The sequence below is a fragment of the Arvicanthis niloticus genome, chromosome 11 (genome assembly GCF_011762505.2).
Source record: "Arvicanthis niloticus isolate mArvNil1 chromosome 11, mArvNil1.pat.X, whole genome shotgun sequence".
Lineage (NCBI taxonomy): Eukaryota > Metazoa > Chordata > Mammalia > Rodentia > Muridae > Arvicanthis > Arvicanthis niloticus.
In genome coordinates, this window is record NC_047668.1 from 36326080 (window position 1) to 36338596 (window position 12517).

The following is a 12517-nucleotide window of genomic DNA, read 5'->3' on the forward strand; positions in this document are numbered from 1 at the left end:
TGATGAGCCCCTCATTGCCAGAGTTACCACACTCACATATACACAAGTGAGAACACACACACCACACATGTGCATACACACATAGACAAACACACACCCTGGAACAGGCTTTGCTTGTTACACAGGTGTTGTGATTCAAAGTCAGGTCTTCATGCCTGCACAGCAAGTGTTTTTATCCACTGAGTCAATTTGCTCAATAACAAAAAATACTTCAAATGTTTAGGTTCTGTGTCATATACTCTCAAAGGAAACATTACTTCTTTGGCCTGCATATCAATGCCTGCTTCTTATTTGAGGTAGTTTTATACAGAACCAGTTGTGTGTGTGCACACTTGCACGCAGGATCCATCATAGAGCATCAGCAAGGGAACTACAGTGACTTGTCCCTAAAGGGCAGGCATTGATACTGTGCAGTGTGGGTCCCTGACACTCAGACACCAAGGTTAATGGCTCCTGCTGGTTTTCCTGTGAGTCTGGCTACCATTGAGACCCGTTACTTTCCCAAAGAACCCAGGACATGCCACAGAACAGGCCTTTTTCATAATAATTGAATCATGTTTCTATTTAAATTAAACAAATAAAAATGGATGGGGTTGACAGAATCTCCTGGGAGTTTTCTCATGTATCTGACAGGGACCTACTACAAGGCCACTGTTGCTGTCCTGATACCTGCTGGTGAAAAACACCAGTCTCTTTTCCCAGGAGGGGGCTACTTTGGAATTCTAAGCAAAACTACAGATATCTATGTATGTTCCTGGGGGTTTTGTAAGATAAAGTCTGCTTTTTTACTGTGAATCCTGATTTGAAAGAAAGGAAGGAAGGAAGAAAGAAGAAATAAAACCATGGTCCTAGTAGGTAGACACAACTGAAGTGGCTGTGCTTTTGAGATAAATTTGCAATTTCGTATATCTTTCCCCAGATCTCCACATTTTGTTAGTTTGGTATCCAACTAACAAAAGCCAAGTTTTGGTCTTGGCTTTTTTTATCCTGGATGTTGAAGGAGAAGGAAAAACTTGTTACCTCCAGAGTTAGCCACTGTAGCTTAAAAGTGTGCTGGGCACATACAGAAGGACTCACCTGCGGTGTGTGAGGAAGCTGCCACTGACATGTCCTGACCCGTCACACCCAGGTGTAGGGCAGGACATGCCCTCCGTCTTGACGGACTTCCAGGAGAACTGGGAGCCATTGAGGTATCCATCCTTCTGCCTCTTGGCCGCCAAGGGGCACCCCGAGGCGCTGCGGTGGGACGCATACTTCCCAGTGATGTGTCCCTGACCGTCACAGCCAGGTACTGGACACCTGGACAACAGATAGGAAGCAAAACTTCATTGTTGTTATCTTGAGCATCATGGACTCTGCAATAGTTACCCCACACGGAGGAAAAACAAAACAAAACAAACCGAAACCATCCATGCTCTCCTGGACAGGAGAAAAGAAGTCAAGAAGGATACAGGGAGAGCCAAATGTGGTGGCACATGCCCGTGATCTTAGGTGGCAAGAGGAGCAGAACAACAAAACACCATCTAGTGGTGACATGTGGCATTTCACCCTTTTAGAAATGGACACTAGGGATAGACCAGCAGCTCAAGGGACTATGTCCTGTGATTTAGAAGATATGATGGCTCTCTCACAAGGAGCTCTGGTGAGATACAGGTGTTTGCAAAAAATGCAATTTTTGGACAGAATTTCTGGTGGTGAAACGCCAAGTCAATGTGTCAGTGTAGGAGTTCAGTTATTTATGTTAACAAAAGGCAGGCTCATCGAGCAGCACTCTCTCAGGGTTAGGAAGTGCCTATGTGGTTGTGCTCTTGGGGGACACAAAGTATCCTTTTAGTCAGCTGAGATGGAATACCTCAGGAGCAGCATGTGTGGCTCTAGAGTGGAAAGTGCAGAGGAGACTTAGGTCCCCACCAGGGACTGCACTGCTGACTGCTTGTATGGAAGGAGCCCAGACTCAGCAGTGTCCCAGTATGCCTCAGAGAAGGGTGAGGCTGACTCCCTGACCTCTGCTGCCCAGGGCTGTGTGTCTGCTTGCATTTTCTCCCTCCCTTCCTTCCTCTTTTCCTCCTCTCTCCCTCCTTTCTTTCTCCCTCCCTCCTTCCTTCCTTCCCCCTCTCTCTCCCTCCCTCCCTTCCTATCTTCCTCCTTCTCTCTCCCCTACCATCCCTTGCTCCCTCCTTTGCTCCCTCCCCCTTTTGTCTCCTTCCTTCCTTCCTTCCTTCCTTCCTTCCTTCCTTTCTTCCTTTCTTCCTTCATCCCTTCCTTCCTTCCTTCCCCTCCCTCATTCCCTCCCTCCATCCCTCCCTCCTTCCTTTCTTTCTTTTGACAGGGTCTCATAGCCTGGGCTGGCTTGAAGAACTAGCTATATAGCTGACAATGACATAGAACTTCTGACTCTCTTGTCTTCATCTTACATGTCTGCATCACCTAATCTCATTTATGCAGTGCTGAGTTTTGAGCCTCAAACATACTAGACAAACACTCTAACAACTAAGCTATATTAACCCACCTTTCGTTTTGAATAGCAAAGTTTAGATGCTTCTTTTTATTGTGATAACTTTTAGTTTATCCTAATGACCTATGCCTTCATTGATTTTTATTTGGGTTAAAACTTATCTCTAAAAGTACTTATACTGAAATTTGATACAGACCTACCAGGTTTATCATGTGAGGTTTGGAGCCCTGGGAGGGAGGGAAAGCAGAATAGAAGATGAGAATGAAATGCAGGCAGAGCTACCAGCCCTTTGGGCTGCAGAAGAAGCTGCAAGGTAGCTCCCTCCCAAGCATGCCTCAGGGAGGGGAAAGGCACTTCTGCTGGTCTTAACAAGCTGCATGCTGGCAGGGAATCTGCTTTTAGTGTTATGTTTGAGCTCACCAGTATATATATGTTCTGGGGACAGGAGTGTTTCTTGAGATTTGGGTCACTGCAAACATCACTTGTGGCTGGACACCTGTAACTTCGAGGCAAGTTAGCAGATGCAGTTTGGTTTAGGTTCATCCGGCCTAGTTACTTAGTTAAATCTCGGCAGATGCCTTCTAGAACCTGCTAGCCCCCTTTCTCATGGTTGTTGAGTGGGTGTGTACCTTGCTGGCCGCCCCGTACCTGATTGGCTCCTGGTCTTCCTTGTCCTCTTTGCTCTGTGCTATCCGGATGCCACTCTTCTTTGCTCTTGGGCACCCAGAAAGGCTGAAGGAGAGACAGGTTTCAGAGATACAGAACACTGATACTTGGGTAAAACTTCCTCACCAGTGATCTGAGTCCCTCTGTAGCCTGGGAATTGGGGGTAAATAAAATGTAGTGTGTGTTTGGGGGGGTCCATTCTGGACATAGCCCCTATGTCCTCTCAATGTCTTTGTACTCTTTGTCAGTTCCCTCTCAAGAAGGTTAAGAGCCTTGGGTGGACTAGGTGCTGTAGACATGGGGAGTAGCCAGCTTGAAGAATGGGAACAGCAAGAACTGATCAGAAGAGATGATGAAGATTCTGTGGATGAATGTGGAATGGTGAAGAGGAAGGGAGGGAGGAAAGAAGAGAGGAAGAGGACAAATGGTGAGGTGATGTGAAGGGCAGTCAGTCAGGCTCTTTTTGATGCTGTGAAGAGCCCTGCAGCACAGGTGTGCTGGGAGCCAGTCCACCTCACTCAAGTATGGCCTTCTGGTTACATCTGCAGAAGGGATGCTAAAGTCTGAACATGCTTGTTTATGTTCTAGGTTTTGGACATAGAGGCTTTGGAGATTCTCCCAAGGAATGTTCAGATGCTAGGACCCCTCTCAGTATCTCTCTCCCACACCTTGTGCTGAGACACACAGTGTGGGCTTTGGCCCATGCATAGCTGTGATTCTGCCTCAACTGTCTCAACTCACTCCTCTGTCACCTCTAGCTCAGTGCCACGTGATGGCTTTCTTCCCTGGACCTTCACTTTCTTTTCAACCTTCCATATGCTTTATCTGACATCCTTCTCATGAACTTGGCCTACGCAAAAGTCACATCTACAAAGAAGCTCTTGTCTTTCTCTTGTTCACCTGTCCCTCCACCAAAGGTTCCTCTAAGAGGCTGGTCCCAAGGATGTGTGAGCGACCTTGTATTCATTTGGTTCTTTAACACCTACTCAAAGGCCTTTCACAGAGCCTGTGATTGTCAAGTATTTGCTGAGTGTAGCAGTACAACTGGAAAGATGCATTCAGGAAGCACAGGGATTTATGTGCCCAGCTGAACCCCAAAGCTCTCAAGGCCATTGTGAAGGACTTCCAGTGACTCAGTACTCTCTTCTTTTTGTTTTTGCTTTTCTCTTGTTTCACAAGATATTTCACACACATACACACACACACCCCCTCAGGCTGGCATCAATTTAGTTTGTAGCCTGTGATGATCTTGAATTTATCATTCTTATATCTCTACCTTGTCAGTACTGTGATCCTGAGATTTCAGGCAGCATGGACTATCTCACCTGATTTTATGTATTGCTGAGTACTGAAATTAGAGATCTGTGTATGCTAAGCAAATACACTACCAACTAAGCTACAACATCAGACTTAATACTCTCTATTTTTGCTGTAAAGCATGGACATGAACCTATTATTCTTCATAGACTCAAGAGATTCTCATGGTGACTTTACTAGCCTGGGAATGGCATCAGGCATGCTGCTGAAGGGCCAGTCCTGTTGCTGGTAGTGCTTGGTCATGTCTCTGACCATGGCACCTGGGACCTAGGAAGGACAGGAGAACAGAAGGCCAAACCGGGTACAGGAATTCCTCAACATCTGTAGTCTTTTCTTAGAGTCCAAATCAGCACCCACAAGAATCCAGTTGCCTTCTCTCTCTAGCATAGTGACAAATACATAAATGTAGGTGTTTGACCTTGAGGGAAGCCTAACTCCTTGAAGGAAAGCTACCACCAACCTCTGGGCCCATCTGTCTTCTCTAAATATTGCATTTTCTTTCCACTGACTCCTTCAGTGAAGGCAGACTTCTCCTGTCTGGTGAGAGAAAGCTTTGCTTCTTCCTCTCAAGTCTGCCTTGTTTAGCCATCTTATTGTAAGAATCTTAAAGGCAACATGTTTGAGCACAACCCATCCCCATCCTATTTGGCAGTTTCACTACTCAGATCATGATGTAGCCACTCAGTCTGGGCCACTGTCACTTCCCTTCCTATAACATTAACTTTTCTCTGTGCTGAATATAGTTGCATACATGTTCAAAGGTCCTGTGTTGGGGAAATGACCAGTGTGCCACCATTCCTAGCTTGGAAGATGCAGAACTCACCTCATCTTGAAAACCAATCCCCATATTCAACTCCCTCTTTTGCCTGGAGCTGCCCAAGGCCCCACCAAAGTTTGTACATCTCTCTTTCCTCATAGATTAGTTGTCCCTTGAGGATAGAACTTCCTTAGTTATCACTGTTTCTTGACCTCTAGAATATAGTATGTGCCCAGTAAATATCTGTGGAATTCTAAATTTCTGGAATCTTGGGCTGACATTTGGAATCATGCCATAAATTACTAAGTATTTCCAAAAATGAGACTGTGGTTCCCACAATTCACCACTCTTGGCTCAGAGACTCATTAGATATTTATATTTTTACTGTATACATTTGAAACATGTGACAAGCACAGAAGGTTCTGGTGGAAGATGTCAACATGTCACACTGATGTTCATATCTCTCAGCAAACCAGGGTTAGGCAACAGCCAACTTCTTAAGCAGGCCAGTTTTGTCTGGCATAACAATGAACTTCCCTGCTCAAATCCACCCCAAAGAAAGAACCAGAAGCCTTTGGATTGCTCTTGTCCTGGAAATTTGCCTGCTGCTCTGTCTCCTGCCTTACGAGGAATGTTAAGTTTGAGTTGGAGTTTCTGCTTTCCTCTGAATGCAGCAGCCTCCTTTGTTCTTCTCATCTGAGTGCTTGCTGCTGTGTGGAGTGAGGTGCTGCATGGGCCTCAGATTGAAAGCAGTCAATGTGGGGCTTTTACTGAATTGTTGTAGGCTTTTTTTTTTTTTTTTTTTGAACTAGAAATACTGTTGTAACACTTTATTTCTTAGAGTAGAGGGACAGAGTAGGGTGGGTCTTAGCCAGCTCAGGTAAGGTAAGAGGGCTAGAGGCTAGCACCTGGGAGCTGTCTGGATAAAAAAAAAATGTGACCCCCAGGCCAGAATGTTACTCAGCTAGCCTCCCTTGGGTGAGGTAAAAGCTTCCCTGTAGCACGTGAGGAGTTTCTGTCAGCATTCCTTGATGTGATTCCATCTTGTGATGATTTCTGTCGGCATTCCTTAGCTCCCTAGTGAAGGACCTTCTGTGACCCTTGAAGAAGTCTTTCTCTTTGTGCTTCCAAATGACAGCAAGCCTGCTCCCTTAGCCCTATCTTTGGGTGGGGTGATGCTTCTTGTAATAGCAGGGAAGGCCTCTGGGATCGCTCGCTGGACTTTTCAGAGCACAGTGAAACAGTGGAAGGTATCACCAGTCTTCTGGCTGCAGCCTTGGGTCTTTCATATCACAGAAGAACAAAAGGAAAGGGCTTGAGAAGACACTGAGTTGACAGCATGGCAAATTTGCATTCCAGCCTCAATTCCTCATTTCAACTAAGGTAAAATAATCTCACAGGCATTGAGACCATATATGTGTGAAGCTCAGTGCAATACTAGGCTTACATAGGAACTGATCAGTAAACTATGTCCTGTGTTTTGGGAGGTTAGTAGTTGCCCCTTAAGATGTTAGAGTACTTACACGGGAGGCAAAAAATCCCTTGTGAGACACAAAGTAGGAGCAGAGGGGTCTTGGGTATGTCTTGCTATTATTGTATGATCCTGCTGAAAAGGCAAATGGAGGGCTCAATCAGAGAATAAGGGAAAGCCCTGTAAGCCTGTGCAGTAGGAGCATTCTGAAGCCACTGCACCACTGTGTTCAGAAACAAACAAACAAACAAACATCAACCCCCCTGCAGATGAAGAGGCTCTTATGAAGGATGGTCAGAGAGCACAGAAGATCCTTAAGAAGCTGAGGAAATGATCAAGAATTCCAAGACAAAGTCAGCTGATGACTGCAGATTGTGAAAGCCTCACAGGCCCATCAGAGGACAGTGGGAAGAGGAGTAATGGATGAAAGTTTAAGAAAACATCAGGGTCCACAAAGGTTTGTTAAGATAAGTTCAGGTGTGTTCCAATACAACACTGTGACTAGAAGCGGCATAACTGTTCTAATATAAGCTAAATAAGTTCCAAACTGCATCTTGTCTAGCCCGGCTGTGTGTACCCAGGTGTACCTTTTCCTTGTGTTTACTCCCAACCCCATGGTCTTCCAGTATTGTTCTGGGCTCATAGGTCCAAAGAGATGAGAAACTTGAGCGGATAGCATGACTTGAGTTCCAGCTCTTCTAGTTTACCTCTTGAGCCTCAGTTTCCTCAGACCCAACCAAGAATGGGTTCCCTGTCTTCAGTGTGTAGAGAGCAGCCTTGTGGTGGTTTAAATAAGAATGGTGGCCCCCATAAACTCATATGTTTGAATGCTACATCAGGGAGTGGCACTGCTTGGGAAGGATTAGGAGTTTTAACCATGTTGGAGTGGGTGTGGCCTTGTTGAAAGTAGTGTGTCACCGGGTAGTGGGGTAAGCTTTGAGGTTTTAAGGGCCTGAGCCAGTACCAGTCTCTCTTTTCCTGCTGCCAGATGTAGAATGCTCAGCTACTTCTCTAGCATCATGTCTGCCTGTGTGCCATCAAGCTCCATGCCTTAATAATGTATTGAGCCTCTAAATCTGTAAGCAAGCTCCAATTAAATGCTTTCTTTTATAGGAGTTGCTGTGGTCATGCTGTCTTTTCACAGCAATAGAACACTGACTACGAGAAGCCTCCAGTTCATTTATATTATGAAGAGGTGTGTGTATTCCTCTAGTGTCTTGAGTCATAGAACAGGGCCATCCTATAACCCCAGGGTGATGTGTGTACCCATTCTATGGCTAGGAAGGACAAACCCATGGGTACCAGAATTATCCATGGGCTCTGCCTCAGGCCTGCTTAGAATTCTTGCTCTGAGACCTCACTTCTTACTGTGGCATGAAGATGCTTTGAACTCAAAACTGAGCTGAACTGCGGCATATCTGGGGGAACCCAGTGTATCCCTGTCTAGGCAAAGTTTCCTCTATGGTTTCTGTACAAGTATCTCATGGCTGTGTTTTGGGGGAGGAATTTAGGAATATAAAAGAGAAGAAAGATTCCTAATGATCATCTAGCTATTGGCTTCTGTCTTTATTCAACTTATACTGACCTTTGCTTATTTAGCTGTGGCCTCAGTATTTTCTAAGTGGAAAACTTACATAAGAACTGTGAACTGAATGCAATGTTCTTGATTAACATGCTTGACTCTATTTCAACTTCTATGTAAAGGAACTTGTTACTACAGAACACTTCAATACACTCTACTTTCTGTTTGCTAAAACTGCTACAAGGCAATATTTGCCAAAAGTTTTCTCTTCAAAATCAAATTTGCTTTGCAACTCTGTTGATAAAGCCTGAATTTAGTTCAGCACAGATCACAGCTTAAATATAAGGCTGACATACAAATTCAGACACACACATATACACCATACACACATATACACATGAACACTACCACATATGAATACAAAGATACACAACAAACATACACAACCTGAACACATATACACACTATACATATACACACAATCATACCATATACCCATACATACACATACAAACACATACCATATATGTACACAAAATATACAATACACATACATATGCATGCACATGTTCATACATACCACATATACACATCATATACATAAACATACATACATACATACATACATACATACATACATACATATTCATACACTAATCCCTCATTATTTTGAGACAAAACCTTTCTATGTAGCCTAGCCTGGCCTTGAACTCTAGGTCATCCTCCTGCTTCTGCTTCCAAGTGCTGGGACTACAGAAGTGAACCATCATGCATGGCTCTATATTACATTTTAATGATACATTTCTACCTTACTAACTCCTAACGTTCTAAATCAAAAGCAAAATGAGTAAAAATGCTAGTATTCTTCATGGTCAAAAGTAGATATTAAATGCCATTTTTTAAAAGTAGAACACAAGACATTAGATGTGGCCTGATCAGGAAACTTCCATCTTTAGCTGTAGAGATTTACAAAATGATGAATGTTTTATTGGCATTTACTTTCCAAAATAAATTAATATAAAGACTAGAATAGAATGTACCTGATTTTATACATTTAACTTGAGTGTTTTTAAATTCTTTTTAATATAAGAAACTATCTACTATGGAAATGCTTTCAGAAAGATCTCAGTCTATCTTGAACACTTGGCAATAACACGTGAAAGGTAGAAACCTCTCCTGACTTGGCAGGACTAAGTCTGGAGGCATTGATTGGTACTCCAGGTTGGAGATCATGCTACCATTCAGCAGCCTCTAGTTTGAAGGAGAGCTCGTAGCAAAGGACTGTTGATTCACAAATGCCAGCATCATGCCCCTGGGAAAGCCTGGTGGAGATCACAGCCTTCTCTGTACCTTGGCAGCATGTGCATACTGTTTCTACAGACAGGGATGGCCTCACAGAACTCTCAACTGTTATCTCAGAATGTGATAAAGATCATTCTCTGTGACCAAAGCCTGAGAAGCCCCACTGTGGCTTCCTCCTCTCTCCTCACAGAATGAAGTATGAGCAAGAACCCTGCCAAGCCAGCTTAGTAAAAATTCCAGTGCCTCTCTCAGTCATCTTATAGTCTGCCTGCCTCATGGTCAGTCATCTTTTATTCTGCCTGCCCTCAGCAGTAACTAACATTAAGGGGTCATCAAGGAACCATTGGTTCTGATAATGGTTTGCCATCTACTGATGGCCTGCCTCCTGGCTGTGGATCCCCACTTTTCCTTACAGGTGTCAAGTTTTGAGGCTCTGATGTAGGACTCCTGAAACTGTCCCCAGGCTCCTTGAGCAGAGTTGGCCTTGCCATCTTAACCAAGTATCCCACCCACTCTTATTCTGTGATGGAAGCACAAAGATTTTCTTTCAATTCTCCACATAGTACCTGTCATAAAGTGTGCCCTTCCACTGATGGAATGACAGGTAGTGGAGGCCTTCTGTTAGCTCACATGGTGGGGGTTCTGTGTCATATTGCAGCCTCTCTGTTCTTATTGTGAGAAGTGAAAATTTAAAACTAAGCCTCTCTGTGGTAGTCAGTCTTGTATATAGTAACTGCACAGCTCTATGCTTCAAGTCCTAATGTTAAGGGGACTAGCAGCATGTGTGTTTATGAGAATATTTGCCTATATGGGGTATTCTCAGATATAACATATTTAGAGATGAGTCTTTTTCCTTTGTTCTTCTAGAATGGAGAACTGGAAATGTTTTGGTGCTCTAGGGTGGTATACAGACTCAGGAGAGATGGCCATTCAAGCAGGTCCCAAGTCAGGATCCTTAGCTGAGGATATCTTTATGAGGTACATAGCCAGCCTGTACCTCATCTGAGAGTGCAGCTCCCCTGCCAGGATGGAGCTGCTACTCTGGGGAGAGAGGATGGTTCTGATGAGTCTACATACCTTCGATGAGAAGCGTAATTGCCAGTGATGTGTCCAGAACCGTCACAGCCAGGGGTGGGGCACCTACAAGTACAAATGCAAATGGGGTAATTTACTTGAAGGAAACCAACCCCCCCTGGGTAATTGACTTTATTTATCCAAAAGGCAAGCTCTTTATTGTGTACCTTGCTACTAAAGAGACTAAGCTGCTCTGGGAGCTCTCTAGCTCCCTCATGATCATTACCACAGACAAGTCCACCTCTACTTCCTTCCTTCCCAGCACAAGGACATGCCCAAAGGACTACAATTTTTTGTGACCTCTTAGGTCTTTTCAGTCTCTCAAGCACCTCATATCCTGTCACTAGACTTGTGGACCCCTAAACAGCCTTTCTGTACCCTTACTGTTCTTTGAAGTTAGCCAGGGCCAGTTACTGTAGGGCTTGCAATCCCAATCTACACATGACAAGATACAACATGGAAAGCTATGCATCATGGCTAAGGGCATGGGATAGTCTGAGCCAGCTCTGCACAGGGATTCCTGCCATGTCCTCACAATGCTGTCTAGACTGGGGAATCCTACAGCCCAGGTAAGGCAATATAGCTGGAACCTGTGCTGGGGGTTGGAGGCAAGGTAGATCCACAGTTCCCTAGTCATGGACCTTTCTATAGGTCTGTTTTACCTAGGCCTATAATGTTTCCATTCTTGGGTATAACGTAGGAGGTGCATCTGCATGTCCTGACAGGAATCTCATATTAGCCACAGGCACCTCTATTTTAACAAGTCTGTTTAAACCCACAGAAAAAAAAAATCATCTGGCATCTTAAAGCCAGCTTGCATTATTGATGGGTTTTTATAATTGTTTCTCTCTAAATAGTGTGTGTGTTAGGGTATGTGCATGTGGAAGCCAGGGATAGCATCAGTATCATTCCTCAGCCACTGCCATCTATCTATCTATCTATCTATCTATCTATCTATCTATCTATCCATCCATGCATCCACCCACCCACCCACTATTTATCTGACAGAGTTCCTGACTATCCTGGAACATACCAAGTGGATTAGACTGGCTAGACACCCTAGAAATACACCTGTCTCTATCTCCTAGTGCTGGAAATATGAGCATGTGTCAATATGTCTGCCTTGAAATTTTTTTATTTTATTTTGATAGTGGGTTTGGAGGATGACATTAAGGTCTTAATGCTTGCAAAGCAAGCACTTCTACCATGGAGCCATCTCCCAGTCATCTCTGTAACTTCTTAAATACACCATCCCAAGAACAAGCAGACAGCAATGCAAAAGCATACTTAATCAAAGCAACAGCATTGCCTTTGTACCACCATGAAGATAAAACTAAGGGACAGAAGTTAATAGAAAAAAAAAACCCTTTCCATTAAATAACAGATTCAGCGATCCAGTGAACAAAATACCATCTGTTATTGAAGAGAAGACTGTGCTCTGTGCATTTATCCAGACCCAGGGAAAGCCTGAACCCCGGTCAAGAATAAAGCCACACATGAGGACAGGCACCAGATGCTCCCAAAGGTCTTGGTTTCCCTATGCTCAGAAATGGATCTGTCTAGCAATGCTGAGAGTGGGTCAGCATTTAGCCAACTATAGAGGTGAGACTGGAAGGCTACTCATGCACAAAAATGAGGCTAGCCCACAAGCCTAGTGCACTGTGGCTGGCAGACTAGTCACTCACAGATGTGCCTTCTCCAGACTGGATGACACAGTGCCAAGGAGCAGGTGGGCACACAGGAACTGGACAAGTTTCAAATGTGTGAATGGCAGATTGCCATACTTGGGTACATAAACAACTTTCAGGGTTTAGAAATTTTCTAATTTCCCTCTGGCCCCATGAAAGGAAATGTGCATCTAGATCTCAGGGCTTAGAAGTCAGTATCTTCCATACCATATGTAAGGATAGAGTTTAATTTATGGTCTGCGTTAGGGGAGGAGCAAAACCGACT

At 44.2% G+C, this 12517-nt stretch overlaps 1 protein-coding gene and 1 long non-coding RNA gene across 28 annotated transcripts in view; one reads left to right on the forward strand and one right to left on the reverse strand.

The window, feature by feature from the left end:
• The window catches only part of Myt1l (myelin transcription factor 1 like), a 383678-nt gene that overhangs the window by 24509 nt on the left and 346652 nt on the right, over positions 1 to 12517 (reverse strand). For 25 of the 26 annotated variants that reach the window (XM_076942026.1, XM_076942031.1, XM_034514008.2 and 22 more), the window contains 3 exons: positions 10568 to 10630; positions 3104 to 3187; positions 1078 to 1299 (listed from right to left, as the gene is read on the reverse strand). In XM_076942026.1, coding sequence (XP_076798141.1) covers positions 1078 to 1299; positions 3104 to 3187; positions 10568 to 10630 — 369 coding nt within the window. The remainder of the gene's footprint in view (positions 1 to 1077; positions 1300 to 3103; positions 3188 to 10567; positions 10631 to 12517) is intronic. The other variant, XM_076942036.1, reaches the window with a different exon arrangement.
• LOC143443870 (uncharacterized) overlaps positions 1 to 12517 on the forward strand; it is a 45736-nt gene that overhangs the window by 1870 nt on the left and 31349 nt on the right. The gene's annotated exons all lie outside the window — the stretch shown is intronic.